Below are 19,742 nucleotides of genomic sequence, written 5' to 3'. Positions count from 1 at the left end.
GTTCCCAGGTAAGGTTGGAAAAGCCAACATAGGAAGCTGACCCCGCCCCCCCCCTCCCCCTTAAACATGTGGTGAGAAAGCAAAAATTAGCTCAGTCTGAGAAAGTAAAAACCTGCCCAGCCATTTGTCAGGTTGAGGCCACAAACGCAGATCCTGCCAGGTGCAAAGTGAACATGGGAAATCATACTTCTCCTAAGCACAGACTACAGCTGGAAAGGATCCTAATAAGTTCTGCTTTCTACTTTTTTGTAATCATCACCTGACAACATGTTTATTGATCTTGGATAGGAAGGGAGGGAGGAGGAGAGGAGAGAACAGAAGGGGGGGAGGAAGGGGACAGGGGGAGAAAGGAGGGGAGAGGAGAGGAGAGAAGGGGGGAGGAAGGGGAGAGGAGGGGAAAAGAGGGGAGGGGAGAGGAGAGGAGAGGAGAGGAGAGGAGAGGAGAGGAGAGGAGAGGAGAGGAGAGGAAAGAGAAGAGGAGAGGAGAGGAAAGAGAAGAGGAGAGGAGAGGGGAGGGGAGAGAGGAGAGGAGAGGAGAGGAAAGGAGAGGAGAGGAGAGGAGAGGAGAGGAGAGGAGAGGAGAGGAGAGGAGAGGAGAGGAGAGGAGAGGAGAGGAGAGGAGAGAATGGAAGAGAAGAGGGGAGGGGAGGGGAGGGGAGAGGAGAGGAAAGTAGAAGAGAGGGGAAGAGAGAGGAGAGAGGAGAGGGAAAAGGGGAGAGGAGAGAGGAGAGGGGAGAGGACAGGGGAGAGAATACTAGTAAACTAAATCATTTCTAATTTTTCATTTGCTCAACCACCATTTGTTATGTGCCCAGAGTCCATGGCATTTTTCTAGGCTATAAGATGGGGATATCAAGTAGAAGCCACAGCCTCTGCCTTAAGGGACCAATGAAACCCACAAGGCACCATGTGTCACTATCTCAGGGGACAATTCAATGAAGCAAGTCAATGAACAAGGTGATTAGAAAGGTGGTATGATGTCCAGTGATGAAGTGAAGGGAGGTTAGACAGGAAGGTTTAGCCTTTGCCCCTCCCCCATAATCATTTATTCAGAAGCCTGATCTGCCTTTGTACAAAACCTGTCAAGGATTCTCTTTTTCCTAACACACCTGCTCAACTGGTCTTCTAAATCTCTAAAACTGAACTGTTTGTTCAGAAAGAGGCTAAATAGTCCTTTCTCTGAGCCTTTCTTTAGCCCACAGAGGCCACAAATCTGCATCACTTGTAGTAAGGAAGGGAGAAGTTCCAGCTGTGGTGAGCCAGAGGAACCTTGGGGCAACTTTGCTTATGAATATTTAGACAGTTTTCCTCTTGTTATGAAAATCATGACAATCTGTTCCCCAGCATGTGTTTCAGATGAATTTCAATATCATAAAAGCTTTATTGGGAAAGGGGAGATGATGTTAGCTGTTCAAATAAATCCTGATCAGCTGAATTTCACTTTCACTCAGAAAATACCAATTGACATGAACATTTTTTGAATCATTGTAACTCTTGGTCCTGATGGGAGTTTGTATTTAGCATGCTAAGGAGGCAGCTATGCAGGAGGGAGCTTCTCTCCTCTGTGCTGCTGGGAAATTTTTGACATATGTTTGTCTTCCAACCAGAAGGAAGGAGGATGCATTGTTCCCAAGCTCAGGGTCATTTCTAGTTGTTGGTCAGCATACTGTGTCCTTCCACCTGAACATGGGTGTTGTATCAGAATCCAGAAGCAGCAAAAGTTCCAAATGGAAAGGGCTTTTTAGTGGACTAGGGTGCCTCTTGGACATTATGCTATGTAATAAAAGGCTAATATGCAAATTGTCCCTATGGGCAGGAGTTTGACCAACTGGGAGTTAGATGTGCGCTGTGCACCAGGGGGCAGTATGGAACATGGCGGGCGTTGGTGATGTGGTGCTGGCAGTGGGTGGCAGTGGAGTTGCTGCCAGCCCCTATGGGCCCTGAAGAGAGCAGGACCATGGCAGGATGGTGGAGCAGGTGAGCGGGTGGTGCCAGGCCAAGGTGAGTATGAAAGATAGCCCCAGCCAGCAGCGGGGTAGGGGGTGGGGTGGGGTGGGGTTGGGGAGACCCCAGCCAGCAGCTGGCAGCCACTAGGGACCCTATCCATGCATGAATTTCATGCACTGGGCCTCTAGTGGAAAAATAATTACCTCAGAATTTGCTCTCTAAATGAAAGCCAGAGTATATATGAGGGGTGAGATTAAACTGCAGAAATTCCTGCTCTGGGTAGATGAAAAATGTTGGCCAATACATATCCCTCCAGGCTTCTCTGGCAGTGGTAAGTCTCCTTCCTGCCCTACTACCCTCTTACAGGAATATTTACACCTATGCCCGATGACATCAACTCATAAATTGTTTAGATCTTCCTTTTGTCTCTCCCCTCCCGCTGCTCAATTCTCTGAATGCAGAAACCTTTCCCTCTGAATCGTAACACTTTTGGAATTGAATCAGAGGATGCAGATGCTGAGAGGAATCTCAGGGGTTCTCTCTAGTACAAGCCTCTGACTTCACAAACAAAACAGACAATGAAAGGAAATTATGTGCCCAAGACAGCACAGCTAATAACAGAGTTGGTCCTAGAATGTGTGCTTTCTGACTCTTGGTCAAAACACACAGCCCAGCCTCTGTAAAACCCCTCTTCATTAATAACCCATCCCTCCCACCATGATGCTTCCAGAGAGCCAAGTGGGTGGACATAATTAAGAGATGTCTGGCTCAATAGATAGAGCAAAGGGTTCCGGGTTTGATTCTGGTCAAGGGCACATACATTGGTTGCAAGATGCTTTCTGGCCCAGGCCCTGGTCAGGATACATGCAGAAGGCAACTAATTGATGTGTTTCTCTCACTTTGATGTTTCTCTCTGTCTTTACTTCTCTTTTCCACTCTCTCTAAAAATCAATGGAAAAAATATCCTGGAGTGAGGATTTAAATAAAAAAGAGAAAAAGTATTTGGCCCTGGCCAGTTTGCCTTCGTGAATAGAGTGTTGGCCTTCAGACTGAAGGGTCACAGATTCAATTCTGGGAGGCAGTCAATTGATATGTTTCTCTCACATTGATGTTTCTCTCTGTGTCTTTCCCCCTGCTTTCACTCTCTCTCTCTCTAAAAAAGAAAGGAAAATATCCTCAGGTGAGGATTAACAACAACAAAAAAGTTATTTGTAGGACTGAACAAGGCATGGGCTAGAGCAGTGGTCGGCAAACTGTGGCTCGCGAGCCACATGCAGCTCTTTGGCCCTTTGAGTGTGGCTCTTCCACAAAATACCACTTGTGGTTGCACACGTACAGTGTGATTGAAACTTCATGACCCATGAGCAGAAGTCGGTTTTCAGCTCTCAAAAGAAATTTTAATCATTGTACTGTTAATATTTGGCTCTGTTGACTAATGAGTTTGCCAACCACTGGGCTAGAGCCACGACTCTCCCACATGCTTAAAGGAGCTGAGCATTTGCAACTGTGTTAACATCCAGGGCCAGAAAGCCCATCTTAGGTCCCAGGATAACTCTCAACCTACACCATCCAATTGGTGGCCACTAGGCACACGGGGCTACTGAGCACTTGAAATGTGGCTACTCTGAGTTAATTTGTGCTATACCTGTAAAATACACACTGGATTATGAAGACTTGTATGAGAAAAGAATGAAAATTATCATTTAATAATTTATATATGTTACATGTTGAAATGATAACTTTCGGGATATTGAGTTAAATAAATTATATTTAAATTAAGTGTACCAGTTTCTTTTTTTATTTTTTTTAAATATGTACCTAGAAAATGTAAAATCACGTATGTGGCTCATAAAGTATTTCTATTGGCCAGCACTGCTCCAAAACACAGCTAACCCCTTTCTACCTAATCCTTCCAAAAAGATGTATCCTCTTGTCTACAGACATTACAAAGGGCAAAGATAAAGTATCAAGGACATGCTCTTCTACTAAGGCCAGTTGTTGGGACCCAAAGTTTAGTCACTTAAGCATGCCTTGCAGATTGTCCTGTTTTGTGCCAAATCTTCTCAAGTGACATTCAGGTCCCTTCTACTTAACCTTCCCCCAACATAATCCATAAGCCAATCAAGGTCCTATTTAGTCTGGACAGCATTTAACAATCTACATGGAAATTCTCTTTCATGTCTATTAAAACTTTTTTTCCATTACAAAATACTCTTTGATTCTCAGATTATTATTTCTGCAAACACAAGTTAGGTAGGTGATGGCTCGTCCCTGGTTGTCACATGTTATGAGAATAGCCAGTCCCAGGGAACCACAGTCCAATTGCCTTTGGGGTTTGCTGCATGTCCCCCTTTCCCTTTTCCTGCCTACTGCCCACTCTATCTATCCAAGCAATTTGCCTAGTAACCTTGATCCCCTATAAACTTGTTAATAGTCATAGCAACAAAATAAGCAGTTGAATGGAAGGAAATACGGGCTACTGTCCAATAAGAGCAATGTTTCTGAAATGGTTTAACTGTCAAATCTTGAAAAAAAATTTCAGGACTCAAAGAATCTTGAAGATTTTAGTACCTTAAAGGTAGGGTTAGCAAGATAATCCTATAACCTGCATGAATAGATGCAGGCCACTTTCTCCTTAGGAACACTTGTAAGCTTAGAACAGTGGTTCTCAAAGTACGGGACCTAGACCAGGAAGCAGTAGTGTCCGGAAATTTGTTAGAAAAACTAATTTTCAGGCCCCAGATCTTCAGGTGATTCTGAGCACACTTAAATTTGAGAACTGCTGGATTACAGCATTACTCTATTATCCAGAGTCTGACTATACCATCAATAGATGGAAGGCATGTAGGTTCATTTGAACCATAAACATTAAGGAAGAGCTCTAGCATCTGCATCTATATCATCATGAAGTTATTTATCAAAACCACCATATTTAGCTTAGCAGCTCCCATAAATTCATTTTCTTATGTCTAAGGCAGTATCCCTTATTTGCTTTCAAAACTACCTGTTTTGCACTGCAAAAGGAGTTCCTGATATATAATTGTGCAATTAAAAGAACAAATCTATACTTGCTCTTACATTAATTATAATTTTGTTACACACACACACACACACACACACACACAGAGTCAGATTATTATGATCTCTGAATGCATAATAATCTGGCCACTCAGTGTATATCCTATATAATAAAAGGCTAATATGCAAATTGTCCCCTTGACCAGGAGTTCGACCAGCAGGAAGGCCGGCCAACCACCATGTCTTCTCCACCTGGCCAGGCTGGCCAGACCCCATCCATGCACTAATTCATGCACCAGGCTTCTAATATATATATATACACACACACACACACACACACACACACACACACACACACTGAGTGGCCAGATTATTATGCATTCAGAGATCATAATAATACAGTATTTTCTCTCAATCTTTGGTTGTCCAAACTAGATTCGTAGTCTGTCTACATTGTTCTCATTAAAAAAATCTGAAGCTAAATAAAACAAAGCAAAATAAAATCCCTAGAAAAAATTGAAGTACTTGTTTCTGGGAAAAGACATACTAGAACACATTCAGAATGCTAAGTCATGGGAGGAGTGACTAAGGAAATGAAGAGTTGCCTGATTCAACAAATATAAACACAGGATGCCGAATTACATTTGAATTTCAGATAAACAACAAATATTGCATGGGACATACTTATAACCCCCAAATTATTCATTGTTTATCTAAAATTCAAATGTAACCAGGCATCCTGTATTTTACCTGGCAACTCTAGAATTTGGAATATTAACCTTTGGGAAGGTTCTGGAGAGACAATTGACCTCAAATACATAAAGGACTGTTAGGAAGAAAATGGGCAAATATCAATATAGACCCAGAGACTATAACCATGGGGGAAATTACAGGACGAACATATCTCGCTCAATAGAAGAAAGACATTTGTATCTAAAGGGATTCGAGCAGAGTTGTGCTGAGAATGCTGACAGGAAGTCAAGGTTTGGGAGTGTTAGCTGAGTGATTATGATCAAAGATAAGACCTCTCTGATTTGAACATCTGAGAACCCCCAAATTGCTTAAGTTGCCATTCTCTTGAATCTCTCTGCCTCTGGAACTAGGTACAATGCTCTGGGTAGATATGGATAAGCCCTGACTCTGCACATGGGCTAGATACACAAGGCAGGACATAACCATGTTTCTTAAAGGAGACACCCCCAACCCCAAGAATTCTGAATCTAACTGTGCCCATCCTACTGTTGGGACTCAATGAAACACTTATGTGCATTTTTCCTGATGTGTTGAAAAAAGCCTTTACGATTACGCGAGGATTTTATTAAAAGCATTTCAATTATTTAAAAACCCTTAGCTGCTTTCAAATGTAAAATGGATAAATAAGGAAACTCACTCTTTGTCCTGCTGTCCATTTCTGTTTTTGATGAGTCTTGAGTTGCTGTAGCTGGAGGCAACTTCTTTCCAATAGTCTGAGAAAGAAAAAGATCATTCTATTTATCAAGATGACTCACTCCATTACTCAAAGGAATAAAATCAAGATCATAATGGTCACAACTGGGTCTGAAAACAGCACACAAGCTTTGTGCTGTTCTGTGTATTGGTCTGAGCCTCAGTGACAAACAAGCGGGAAAATCAGGTAAAGAGGGCGTTGGCTATCTTTTTACCCATTCTTTCTTGATATCCTTATTGGAAGGTTTATTATACTGAACAGAGAACATAAGTACATTTCACCTCATTTTATGAGAAGCTGACTAGATCTGTGGTGGCACAGCATCTAGCCCAGAGGAAGTGCTCAAAAGTATCTACAGAGAGGAAGAATAAGAATGGTAGTAAGAGAGAATGAATAAAAAGAGAGAAAGAAGCACAGCTAGCATGGCTCAGTGGTTGAGCATTGACCTATGAACCAGGAGGTCACAGTTCGATTCCTGCTCAGGGCACATGCCCGGGTTGTGGGCTCAATCTCCAGTATGGGACATGCGGGAGGCAGTCAATTGGTAATTCTCTCTGATCATTGATATCTCTCTCTCTCCCTCTCCCTTCCTCTCTGAAATCAATAAAATGTCATTAAGAGAGAGAGTGAAAGAATAGGATTAATGACAGACAAACAGACAGGCAAGAAGTTACAGTGTTCAGGGCAACTGTGCCCTACTGCATCCCTTTCTAGCCCAAGAGAAATGGCTATTGATACCAGGGAAACAGCTGTCAAAACCAAGGAGTTGGGTGAACCAACCTCCCCAATGATGAAGGCTTTCCCCAGTGAGAATTCCAGCCACTGGGAAAACCAAACATATCTCCCCCTTGGACACATGAAAATGAATGAACTGCATAATTCAAAACCAGCACAGTGGAATGTTTCTTCAAATATAACTGATTCATCACAGTTTTTAATTTGAAAAATGTCTTCATGCTTCAAGTGTTGAAACTAACATTAAATATGAATAAATCACAGAAAGAGGATAAGATAAATCAAATCTTCAGTCCCTCATGCATTTTTTAAGACATTTGTGACAGAAAGCCTTTACATTTTACACGGTGACATTTTTATTTAGTGCCGCCGGGCTTCCTATATTAGACTAAAAAATGAAACACAAAATATTATGCCACCCCTCAACTGCTGCTAAGTACTCAAACTAGTAACATCTTGTGATTTCAAGGAAACATCAAGGAGGAGAAAAGCTTGATGTTATTTGGCCATAAGGTCAGGTTTGATGAAAAACTGATCTTAGAATTATCTTTAAAGTTCAGGAATTGATAGGAAAAAAAATAAGATGCTCTCAGTGTCATTCACATTCATTTTCACCTTCCAACAATAGCCTCATCAATCTCCTTGCTTTTTTTCCCCTTTTGGGGACCAGAATAAAGCATCACTATTGTTAAAGCATTAGCAATAAGAACAGAATAATTAATACTTAAGTTATTACTGACAGGGGAGAGAGAAAACAAGTAAAACATGATGTCCAATTCTGAACTTCCAGGGGAGAAAAAAAAAGAGAGATAGCCAATGGTTTGGGCTTTACAGCAAATACCTTCCTTTAGACAAGCCTTCAAAGGTTGTATATTCTTATAATTTCCCTTTATTTGATAACAGACGAAGTGTTGCCCATCATCTCTAATATTCTGGTTTACCAGTTCATCCAAGCTAACAGACATCAAATCAAGGAAAGCACCAGTTAATTCCATTTACTTCTGTGCAAAAAGGCACAAGAAAGCAAAGTTTGCTCTACTCCTTTTTTTCACTATTTCAGATAATGCAGAACACTGGCCTCTGTGCAGATCCAGCAAAAGCGGTGATGGTGAAGCTGATACTGTACTCACCTCCCAAGGGTGCTAGACCTTAATTCTATGTCTCTTCATGAGCCATGACTAAAGGTCTAGAGTAAGGCAAATCATCCCCTCTCAGGCTGGTCCTTCAGATGTCCCAGGGAGGTGGATTATTCAGATGTTTTTCTTTTCTCTAGACCCAGAGAAGCATGGTTCCCAAACCAGTGACACCAGTTTCATCCAGGAACTTGTTAGTAAAGCCAATTCTCAGGCCTTGCCCCAGGCTTTCTCAATCAGAAACTCTGGGGATGGTGCCCAGCAGTCTCTGTATGAACACACCCTCCAGGGGATTCTGATGCACACTTAAGTTTGAGATCTACCGACCTAGATGTAGGAGAGATTCCAGCAGTGCTAACCAAATATCTTTTCTTGGATTAACAACTTGGGTGCCTATTCTCAGACCTAGGTCAAGTATAAAACACCCTTTTCACTCTTCTTCATCTCTTCTCTTTCTCTTTCCACCTTCTTCCTACATTCTCTATACATAACTGGCATAAGAATGTCTCATTGCTACTAAATGAGTCAGTTCAGGGAGAAAGTGGAGTTTAGTAGAATAGGTAATATGACAATATCACTGAGATTTTTTTAAAAGTGAAGGATTGCTTGGTTGGCACCAAGGCAGGGGGATATTCAATGCAGCTGTCCTGAGAAGTATTGCTCCAGAAAACATAGATCCTATATGAAGACTTCACAAGGATCTCCTAAAACAAGTGACACCAAGCCATTTACTACAAGTAAGGGGTGGTAACACAGATTTAGGAGTAGGTCTGGCATTGTATCCTTTCACATCATGACAAGAAGGGAATTGGGAGTAGGTGGATGTTGCACAGATATGCTCCCAGGACCAAACTGGAATTACAATTAAAATACAGAAAAACTCCCTGAATAATCAACTGAAGACTCACTAGAGAGAACCCTGATAACCGAGGACAGAAAATGGAGAGCATAGGTGGCCATGAGACCCTTCACAAGAGGAGTACTGAAAGGATGAATGGAACAGACTGACAGACAGAAAGATGGTTTTGAACCAAAAATGTAAAGCCATATCTAGCCTCTCTGGCTCAAACTACCTCAAAGGTCAAGTGGACAGATCCCCATGACTGTACTAACCTTCAGGAAAAGTCACCCCTACTGTTCATTTAGTGTTTCCTTTTATTGGCCTTCATTGCAGAAGACTTTTGCACACACTACAGGACACTGAATAAGTACTGTCCTGCTATACTGTCCTTGAGTTCACCCTAACACCCGACACTTTTCCAAATACTCCATTCAAGAACCTCTATCACCTACCTTTCTTCTAAATACAAGAACAAAGACAAGGGGTATTGAAGTACTGCTTTCCCACCAGGCTTCTAGCTTCTACCTCTGAAAACTTTTGTCCATTGAAACGAAATGAGCAGGACCCCAACTTTTAAAGGGCATGCATTATGAAAGCAATGTCTAGCTCCAGTAGGCACATAGGTCATGTATAATTGGAGGTCAGCTATGATGCAGGCCAAAGTGAACAGAAAAAGTGGGGAATCATATCCATATCTCTCATTCATCTTGCAGGCAGTGAAGGAGGATTTGGGGCTTGCAGTGGCTGTGGACAAGGATTCAGGATCTCTACTTTTGGCTTCCTTGGCAGAGTTCTGAGTTTTTGCCCGCTGGGTACCCTAAGGAAAATGGCGTATCCAGGACAAGCACTGGCCCTGCAGTTAGGGACTATGTGGATACTGCTCAGGATACAGCTCTTTCACCTTCTAAGAGATCTACAAACAGGTCCATTGTACCATATGACCTAAAGGAACACATTCTCAGGCTCTGCTCTTCTCTTCTTTGCTATATCTAAAGACTTCCTAGTACCCACATCCATGTTACTCTGGTCTGCCTGTCCCCCAACTCAGAAGCCACTGTTTGATCTGGGAGTGGAATTATAAGGCTGAAAGCTCTACAAATAGACTGTTACTATCAATGTACTTCAATACAGAGATCTCCAGGCTGCTGTCAACTTGTGTCTCTTCTACCACATCCTAATCTCCATTTAAAACCTGGTTTTAAAAAATCAATTATTCAAAAAATCAATTCCTTTGAATATGTAATACCAGAAGTATCCTCTTGTTTTAGGTTTCTTGACAAAATTACTCAATAAAATTTGTTTTGTGTGTATGTGTGTGTTTATAGTAGGAGCATCATATATACTCCTAGCTCTAAAAGATCTGGTAATACAGCATCAGGACAGATAAACTTCATATGATTTCAGTTAGTGTAGCAAGTAATTTTTTTCTTTCCTATGCCAAAATGAAGAAGCTAATGCTAGTAGGAAAGACAATAACTGGATTCGTGTCCAGTGGAATCCAGTTCCCTAATGACTAATACATCTTCCTCTTTGTGACTGCTGGACCTGAGCCAGGATCCTGCTCATATCAAGTATAAAATCACTCCTCTGACTTTATTCTAATTTGGATGCAAACTCCTTTGAGTGTAAAAAAAAAAGTTTCTAATTATAGGGCAATGCTAAGTAGAAGGAAGTTAAGTCCTATTTCTGAAAGTCTCCTCTCCAAGAATACTACACACAACACTAGAATCACAGAGAGGACCAGGTTTGCTGTGTGTGTTGAGGGGGGGGAGGGCGAAAGCTCCCTGCATTGGTGAGGCCCTCTGTTGGCAGACCAGGCTTTCAGACAACTACCCTGTTTCCCCCAAAATAATACAGTGTCTTATATTAATTTTTGCTCCCAAAGATGCGCTAGATCTTATTTTCAGGGGATGTCTTATTTTTCCATGCGCTAGGTCTTATTTTCGGAGGATGTCTTATTTTTGGGGAAACACGGTATTCTAAAAGAGAGTGATCTGAGAAACTCTATGTAGACATTACTCAAATGCTCATATAAAGCCAAACACCAGAGCTGGCTTTTCAAACCATTGGTAAAATATGAGATAAAGAATAGCTCTTCAAAGGCATTCCCTTTCCTAGACTAGGATCTGATGGTATGCCTTCCCTTTCTATTCAGTGCAGATTTATTTATTTATTTATTTTTATTTTCTAAATATATATTTTATTGATTTTTCACAGAGAGGAAGAGAGAGGGATAGAAAGTTAGAAACATCGATGAGAGAGAATCATCGATCAGCTGCCTCTTGCACACCCTCTACTGGGGATGTGCCCGCAACCAAGGTACATGCCCTTGCCCGGAATCGAACCCGGGACCTTTCAGTCCGCAGGCCGACGCTCTATCCACTGAGCCAAACCGGTCCCGGCTCAGTGCAGATTTATTAAGTGTCTGTTCCATATGAAGCAGGGAAGTGGAGGGAAAGGCAGGAGGACCCTGAACATCCCCAGAAAGGGTGCCCAACCATTCAGTGTGGTTATCCCAAATCCTGGTCATACAAAGGATATGGAGAGGTATAGGCTACAGAACACAGTGATGGGAGGAGGGAGAAATCAGTATTTACATATGACAATATCCTCAACCTTTCAGCTTTCATTTTCTACCATATCTCAAAAAAAAAAAATAAATACACAAATTGCTATTAAAACCCACTTTAAACCTTTTATGTTAAATGCTCCTTTCCTGAACACCTATGACTTCTGGTATTAGGAAAAGTTTTCTGGTGCTCAGTAGGGAGCCACAGGAGCAGAGCAGAAGCTTAGTGGCCCTGCTCATGTCACAGCCTGTGAGAACTAGCACAAAGGAGCCTCTTTACAATGAAGTGCCTGTGCATTCTAACGGAAGACTTTTCTTCCCTGAGAACTTTACATAGCAACTGTCAACTCACTTGCCTTTGGCTGGTCTAGCTGAGACTATTTATAACAACACAAGATATGCCAGAGTAAAACACAACTCAAAATTCTAAAAATAAAATGCATGGTACAGTAAAAGAAAAAATATATTTGTAGTTCCATTCTAGGGACAGAGGTTACCTTTAAAATACCTTATATACCACTGTGTCAATTACAACATCTCCAACAGGTTAGGCTTCACAGTCTACATTTAAACTTGAATATAAGAAAAAAGTTTTAAGTCACCTTCTGATTATAGACTTGGGCTTAAGACTTTCAGTTATTCATGTAATGTTTATTTTCCTGGTTGTCTTTAAAAAAAAAGTGAGTGGTAATTCACGTTACATTAAGCCTTTTTGTCCAATCATAAAGATCTCATCAGATTCACAGCTGCTTTAGAAGCTTTTGTTAACTGTATTACACCTAGAAGTTTAACCACTCCCCCCCCCCCTTTTCTTCAGAACTAATGCCTTCCATGAGAACAGGTTCTAGGTGTCAATTATTCTCTTATTTCCATAGTTAAGTGTAAGTGATTGTTGTCTGCAGTAGGAAATATGTGGATGCCATCCACTCACTCTTTGACATCCTACACAACACAACATCCTACACAACACAACAGGTAAATGAGGGGAGATGTCTTTCTTGATAAACCAGACCAGGAGACCGTCTTGGAGCCCCACTGTTACTGTCATGTATCAGCTCTTTCCACCTTGGTCTCTGGTGATAACACATTGTCTGAGATGTCTTTCTAGACCTCTGCTGCCCTTGGCTTATTCTTTGTTCCCAGACACACACACCCTCACTTGGGGGGTTTCATTATCATCCAGGTATGCACGCACACACCTTCTGAAATCATTTTCCAAAGTGTGTTCCTACCAACCAACCACCAAACCACCTATTCCTACAATCTGGTAAATTTGGGAAACATGGAATACTTGATATAATCATTGCACAATAGCATATTAAAGGCTATGAGAAGTCCTGTAGTTACTGTTCAATTTTATCTCTAACATTATCTCAGTGTTTTCCAAATGTATCTGACCACAATTCCTACTTTTTGTGATACCTATGAATGCATCACAAGAATGAGTAGTCTATGGAATAGTTGGGTGAACATCACTATTTCTACTTCCTAAATTCTCTTGGCTCATCTTGTCTCCTGGACTCATGATTTGGAACTAACCCTTGATTACACTCTTACTGCAACTTCCCATATTAAACTCACCACCAATGCCCTCCTTTCAGATTTTCACCCCTTCCTCTTTGACTCCCGCCTAGAGCCCTGTTACTATCACAGGGACTATTTCAACAGTTTTGTACACAAGAGATCCTATTCCCTGACTCAAGCTGCTTTATTTTATCTCCCATAAGACTCAAGTTTTAATCACTCTCCACCATTACCCCTTAGTACAGCTACCTCAAACACTGCGAATATATGCAGTGCTTATATCTCCTTATCCGCTGGGGGTATATTCTAAGAACCTCTAAAACCAAATAGTACTGAATCCTATTCATACTATGTTCCCCCCCCCCTAAAAATACATCCCTATAATAAAGTTTAATTTATAAATAAGGCACAGTATGAAAATAACAATAATAAAACAAAACAATTATATCAATATACTGTAATAAAAGTTATGTGAATGTGCTCTCTCTGAAAATATCTTATTGTACTGTTCTCACCATTCTTTTTGTGATGATGTGAGCTGATACAATGCTAACGTACTGAGATAAAGTGAGATGAATGACATGGATATTTTTAGACTATGGGTGACAGCAGGTAACTGAAACCACAGATAAGGATGGACTACTGTACTGCTTATTTATGGCCATTCATGTAAATTGCCAAAGCACCCAAGAAATTCAAGGACTTACTTCAAACTTACAATTGCTGCAACTTGCCATATCTCTCAATGGCTGCTATCTTTCTCCTATACTCTTAAGAGGAATAATAGCAGGCTTTCTCCGAATACAAAGCGCCTAGTCTTATCTTGGATGCCTCCATTAGGTCTTCCAGTGTTTACTTTTTCAAGGCGTTCAATAAAAACTTCAGTATCTGCCATGCTATTCAATATGTATATATGAAGTTTATTTTATATTTGTATATTACACACACTTGGAGATACATATATGCATTGTGTGTACCAGTAGAAAAATGTATCTGAGAATCTGAGCCAAATTCTATTTTTTATTATGCATTTTAAATTCTATCAGGATTTGGTTCATTTGCTTTTTTTTTTGTTTTTGTTAATCCTAACCTAAGAATATTTTTTTCCATTAATTTTTAGAGAGAGTGGAAGAGAGGGGGAGAGACAGAAAGAGAGAGACACGTCGATTGATTGCCTCCCACATGCACCCTGTCCAGGGCCGGGGATTGAGCCTTCAACCAAGGTATGTGCCCCTGTCTGGAATTGAGCCCTTCAGTGTGAGGGTCAATGCTCTAGCCGCTGAGAAATCAGTCCAGGGCCATTTGTTAGAATTTTGAATACTTTTAGAAACCAGGCCCTAAAAAAAGTTAAAGAACTAGACAGCAGATTCACAGGAAGGGAGAATTTTCTCTTTGTAAAAGCAAAATAACTTTCTGAAGGTTTAGTAGGGGCTTCCACCCATACTGGAAAACACAGTGCTGAATTCCAAATCAAAACCTGCCTAAGTACTCAATGAGGTAGAGAATGTACATTAAACTCATAGAAGGCAGCTCTTAAAATGTCTGACAATATATGAAAATACTCTATATATTTTCCTTCCTTCCTTCCTTCCTTCCTTCCTTCCTTCCTTCCTTCCTTCCTTCCTTCCTTCCTTCTTCCAGTATTATTTTCTGGAACTACCATGAGCCATGATCCATGCTGAAGGCTGGGTATACAAAGATGAGATGGGCAGAATCCTGGATTTTTAATGAGTTCTACATTTAGCAGCAGAGTTAGACCCATTAACAGAGCAATGCAGTACAGTACAAAGGGGAAAACACTATACTCAGCATGTGTACAGAAGAGGGAGAAAGGAGCCATTTACAATTCTGCATGGGAAATAAGCCTTATAGCAATGATGAGGCTTGGCTTAAATGCTGAAGGATGGGTGGGAATTGGCCAGATAGAGAATGATGGAAAGGGTATTCTAGCTAAACAAAAGCAGGAGCAAAGGTGAGAATTTGTGTAAGGCATAGGGGCTTTTCAGCACAGAATGGGATGGTGGTGGGGATCATAGTCTGGGGTAAAGGGAGAGAGACTGGCTTAGGCCAAATCCAGCAGGGTAAACTGAGGCCAATGTCACAGTTTGTGCTTTAACTTGAAGACAACTGGTAGTAAGCAGAGGTGTATCATGATCAAATTTGTGACTTTAAGACTAATACTTTAAGATGTTAAGTCTGGTGGCACTGGGAGGAGAAAAGAAGAAAAAAAAACATGCAAAAGTCAAGGAGATAATTAAGAGATTGACAAAATAATCCAGCTGAGGCAGTGAAACTATGAAATATACTTAGACTGTGGACCCATCCATACTTCACAGTCACTCTAGGGATAAACTGGCAATTGTGAATATGGATGGAAAATACCCCAAACTCTGTTATGTTCTTGAGTGTACACATATGCATTCTACATATGGATTGAAAGCCAATGATGTGCAAAGAAGAACATTAAGTTCAGACCCTGACCAGAAAGGCAAAAGAGGGAGAGGCAGGGGCTCAGGGAAGCACTGTGGAGAATCAATCTGAATGTGAAGGATCATAGTAGTGTGTTTCTCAGTGCTCTGGTACTGCTGTGCTGGCATTCAGTGGAAAAATAGTAGGTCTGTGATAGTTTTGAACAGTTAGCTTACTGTTAAAACACCAATCTACTATTCGAAAACAAAAATATTAAGAACAAAAAACAGAGACACATAAGAAACGCTTGACATATGAAAAAGAATCTTTCTAATCTGACAAATTTAAAATAAATACTTTAGTCAAATATGTCACCAAAAATATCTTAGCCTAGGAACAAAAATGGGAAACTTCTTCCCCCAAAAGAAATTTCCAGAGAACTTTCTGTCCTTCAGAGTAAAAAAGGGAAATGAAATAGTTTAATCAGAAAAGAGTTAATATTTGGAGCCATATTTTGTTGTTTTGTTTTCAAGTAAAACCACTACTTAAAAGATTAGGGCATACAATGAAATATTATTCAACATTTAAAAAGAAGAAAATTCTAACAAAGGTATCACATGGATGAACCTTGAGGATACAATGCTAAGTGAAATGGGCCAGTCACAAAAGGACAAATACTGTATTATTCTATTTCTGGGAGTTACCTGGCGTAGTCAGATTCATAGAGACAGAAAGTGGAATGGTGATTGCCAGAGGCTGGGGGTAGGGGAATGGAGAGTTGTTGGGTACATATCCAGTTTTGCAAGATAAAAAGGAGTTCTGGAGATGGATGGTGGTGATGTTTGCACAACAATGAGAATGCACTATACACTTAAAAATAATTACAATGGCAAATTTTATGTTATGTATATTTTACCAGAATTAAAAAAAGAATAAGGGGTATACATACTCCTCTTTCCCTATAAGTCTCTACATAGGAATGTTAACTAGAATGACAAGAATTGGCTCTTGAGGCTCTGATATCCTGATACTTAATATTCAACCACAAAACAATCAGGGATACAGATTAGAGTCTAATAAAGGGAGTTAGAGAACAAACCCAACTTTGTCCAGAAACTTCAGTCTTATGCAAAACACTCCTTCCACCTCTATGAAAGATAACCTAGTGTCTCCATAAAGACAACCTCTAAATCTGGCTCGTGCTAAATAGCTCTGGATTTAACCCTGTAGGACTCATTCTTTACTTTCATCACCAGCTCCAAAGATTCTCAAACCATAACACTTACTCCTTTTGTTAATCACCTGGGCTCCCCAATTATACAGAAGAAGGGAAGAGAGAATTGCATAGAAAATTAGAGTCAATAATGTTATCTTTATATTTTATTTTTATTAGAAAGAAAGACTTCACATCACATACTTAATCAAAAGAGGAATTTCCTAAATATACCTGGAGGTCAGATCCACATTGGTTACATCCTCTAGATCAGTGTTTCCCAAAGTGTGGTACGCGTACCCCCAGGGGTGCGGGAAGAGTTTGGTGGGGGTACGCGTTGCACCGGAGTTTGGTGGGGATATGCACTGCACCGTGCTTAGCTGCGCCTAATTCTACGTTCTCATGAGTACGAGGGGTACTCAGCATTACGAAAATTATAGAAGGGGTACACATATGTCAAAAGTTTGGGAAACACTGCTCTAGATATAGAGTGGAATACTTAGAAAGGTGACCCCCAAATGCTTTAAAAATGAAGCTCCTCAAACAGATCAAATTAAGCTCAGGGAACTCCAGTTGCCAGTTACCAAGACATATTCAACCACGAGGGATGAACTCAAACTGTGTGCCTTCCATAAAAATATACTAAATGTCAACTTCTGGAACTCTCTCTCTCATCTCACCTATGATCCTACTGAACTTACTTTGAATCTCTAGAACAGCACTCACTACCCTCTGCCTTCTATTTGTGGTTACTCATATATGTGTCTGCTTAATTAACTGGAATGCAAGTACTGCGGGGCAAGGATTGTGTCTTAGTTATATTTGCAATCTTCAATGTGCCTTGAATATTGGAAGAGCCATTGGCCCTCCACCCCAATTTAAATGGTGGATATATTCCAAGACCCTCAGTGGATGCCTGAAATGCAGACAGTACCAAATCCTACATATACTGTTTTTCTTATACATACATATCTAAAAAATTTTATTTATAAACTAGGCAACAATAACTAATAATAAAATAGAACAATTATAAGAATATGCTGTAATAAAAGTTACATGAATGGTCTCTTTCTCAAATACCTTATTTTAGTGTTTTTACCCTTCTTCTTCTTGTGATGATGTCAGCTGACACAATGCCTATGTGATGAGATGAAGTGAGGTGAAGGATGTAGATATTTTCAGACTGCAGTTGACCATAGGTAATTAAAACCAAAGAAAGCAAAGCTGTGGGGGAGGGGGGCATCCCTATACTAATATTACTAATATTCATAATTTACTCCAGCCACAATAAATTCAATATTCATAAAAATGTTTAGATTTATAGTGAAAATACTGTGTGCAATGCATTTTCTTGGTACTAGGGATATAACAATGAAACGAATAACCCTATCTCCCTTTTTATGATATCATTTAGCAGTAAGAGTGAATTAGTATTAAGTAGGAATCCTCTCTAAGAACACACAGATTTTACCAGCTATTTGATCTTGGACAAGTTACTTAACCTCTTTATACCTCAGTTTCATTGTCTTAAATGGAGATAATAATGTGTACCTCATAGATTTTCTAGGAGGATTTAATGGGAAAAAATATATATAAAGTGTTTAGCCATTATTAATATTATTGAATTTTAACGAATAAAAAAATCAATCATAATGCCTCTTTATAAATCTAGTTACATAGAATGACTGCTTTGATTCCAACAGCTTTTTAAAACAGCAGGTGAATGCCCCATTCCTTTTGCTTGGGGACTGCAGAATGTGAAGCAACTTTCCTAAGACAGTCACACAGCAGAGACGAGCTCAGAGGAAAGTGATAATTCTGAAAAATGAATAAAGAACAAAAGCAAGAGCCATCACAGTACAGTCATTGCCTGGGAGGAAAAGCAGACAGAACAAAGAAAACAGGAGAAACAAAGAGGGCCAGAGTAGACAACCCACCGAGCTTTCAGGTCAATAAAGTTTCGGTTAAGGTGGCACCCTAGCATGAGTGGCTGGAAGACTGTTCCAGATGCCCCTCAAGTACGAGCCCATGTCAACTGCTTCTGGCCACATCCAAACTGTTATCACTGTTAGCGCTGGAAAAACAACAAGGCGTGTGTAGGGGGAAAATGGCCTGTTGTCAGAGAACAGAAAGCCTTTTATTGAGAATTTTGATACTCGGGAACAAACACACCACCACAGAAAATCACCCCAAGCCATTCTTTATAAAGCCTGGCATCCACTCAATAATGGATGAAGAATCCCAAATTGCCAAGGTCAAACAGATACTCCTCCCAAAGCAGTTAAGAACCAGGGGCCAAATAAGACCTTTAAGCTCATGTGGTAGAGATTTCTAAAGGCACTGGTGGAAATAACTGACAGACACTTGGACGTGAAAGGCTGAATTCACAGGCCTCTACCTGGAAGTAGCCAGGCTTCCTGCCAAAGGCTGCTCTTAAAGGTTTCTTTCAACATCGGCAAGGACGGGACAACTGAAATTCTGTTCAGATCCCATAGGTAGTATGCTGAATTCAACAAACCTTTGTGGAATGCCCACCGCTACTCAGCCCGTGAGCCAAAAACACTTTCCTACTCCCCCCCACCCCTGTTTTCAAGAAAGTGTTGTGTTCTCAGCTATAATATGGGAGATTTGAACATAAAGTTGACGGGAATCCATATAACCACCAAATTCCAGTTTTTCCAGAACCTCTAGGTATCTTGAGCCTTAAAACTGAACATTCTGCAGCTTTGAAAGATGTTTACTAAAAGTTTGTATTGACACGGGAAATTTTATATAATGCTAAGTGGAAAAGATACAAAATTAGTGTGGGTTTCAAAAATTATGTGTGTGGTATGATCTCACCCAGCTAAAAATATATGGCAAAAGGACAGAAAGCAAATACAAAAAAGTCAACAGAGCCCTGGTCG

The 19,742-nt window shown here is 40.5% G+C and overlaps 1 protein-coding gene across 6 annotated transcripts in view; it reads right to left on the bottom strand.

Moving 5' to 3' along the window:
- Positions 1-19,742, bottom strand: part of SH3KBP1 (SH3 domain containing kinase binding protein 1) — a 342,961-nt gene that overhangs the window by 99,785 nt on the left and 223,434 nt on the right. For all 6 annotated transcript variants that reach the window (XM_084869578.1, XM_084869576.1, XM_084869580.1 and 3 more), the window contains one exon: positions 6,356-6,431. In XM_084869578.1, coding sequence (XP_084725704.1) covers positions 6,356-6,431 — 76 coding nt within the window. The remainder of the gene's footprint in view (positions 1-6,355; positions 6,432-19,742) is intronic.

Source organism: Pipistrellus hanaki (assembly GCF_964339955.1).
Source record: "Pipistrellus hanaki genome assembly, chromosome: X".
In the NCBI taxonomy this organism is placed as follows: Eukaryota; Metazoa; Chordata; class Mammalia; order Chiroptera; family Vespertilionidae; genus Pipistrellus; species Pipistrellus hanaki.
This window is presented reverse-complemented; position numbering and strand designations above follow the sequence as displayed.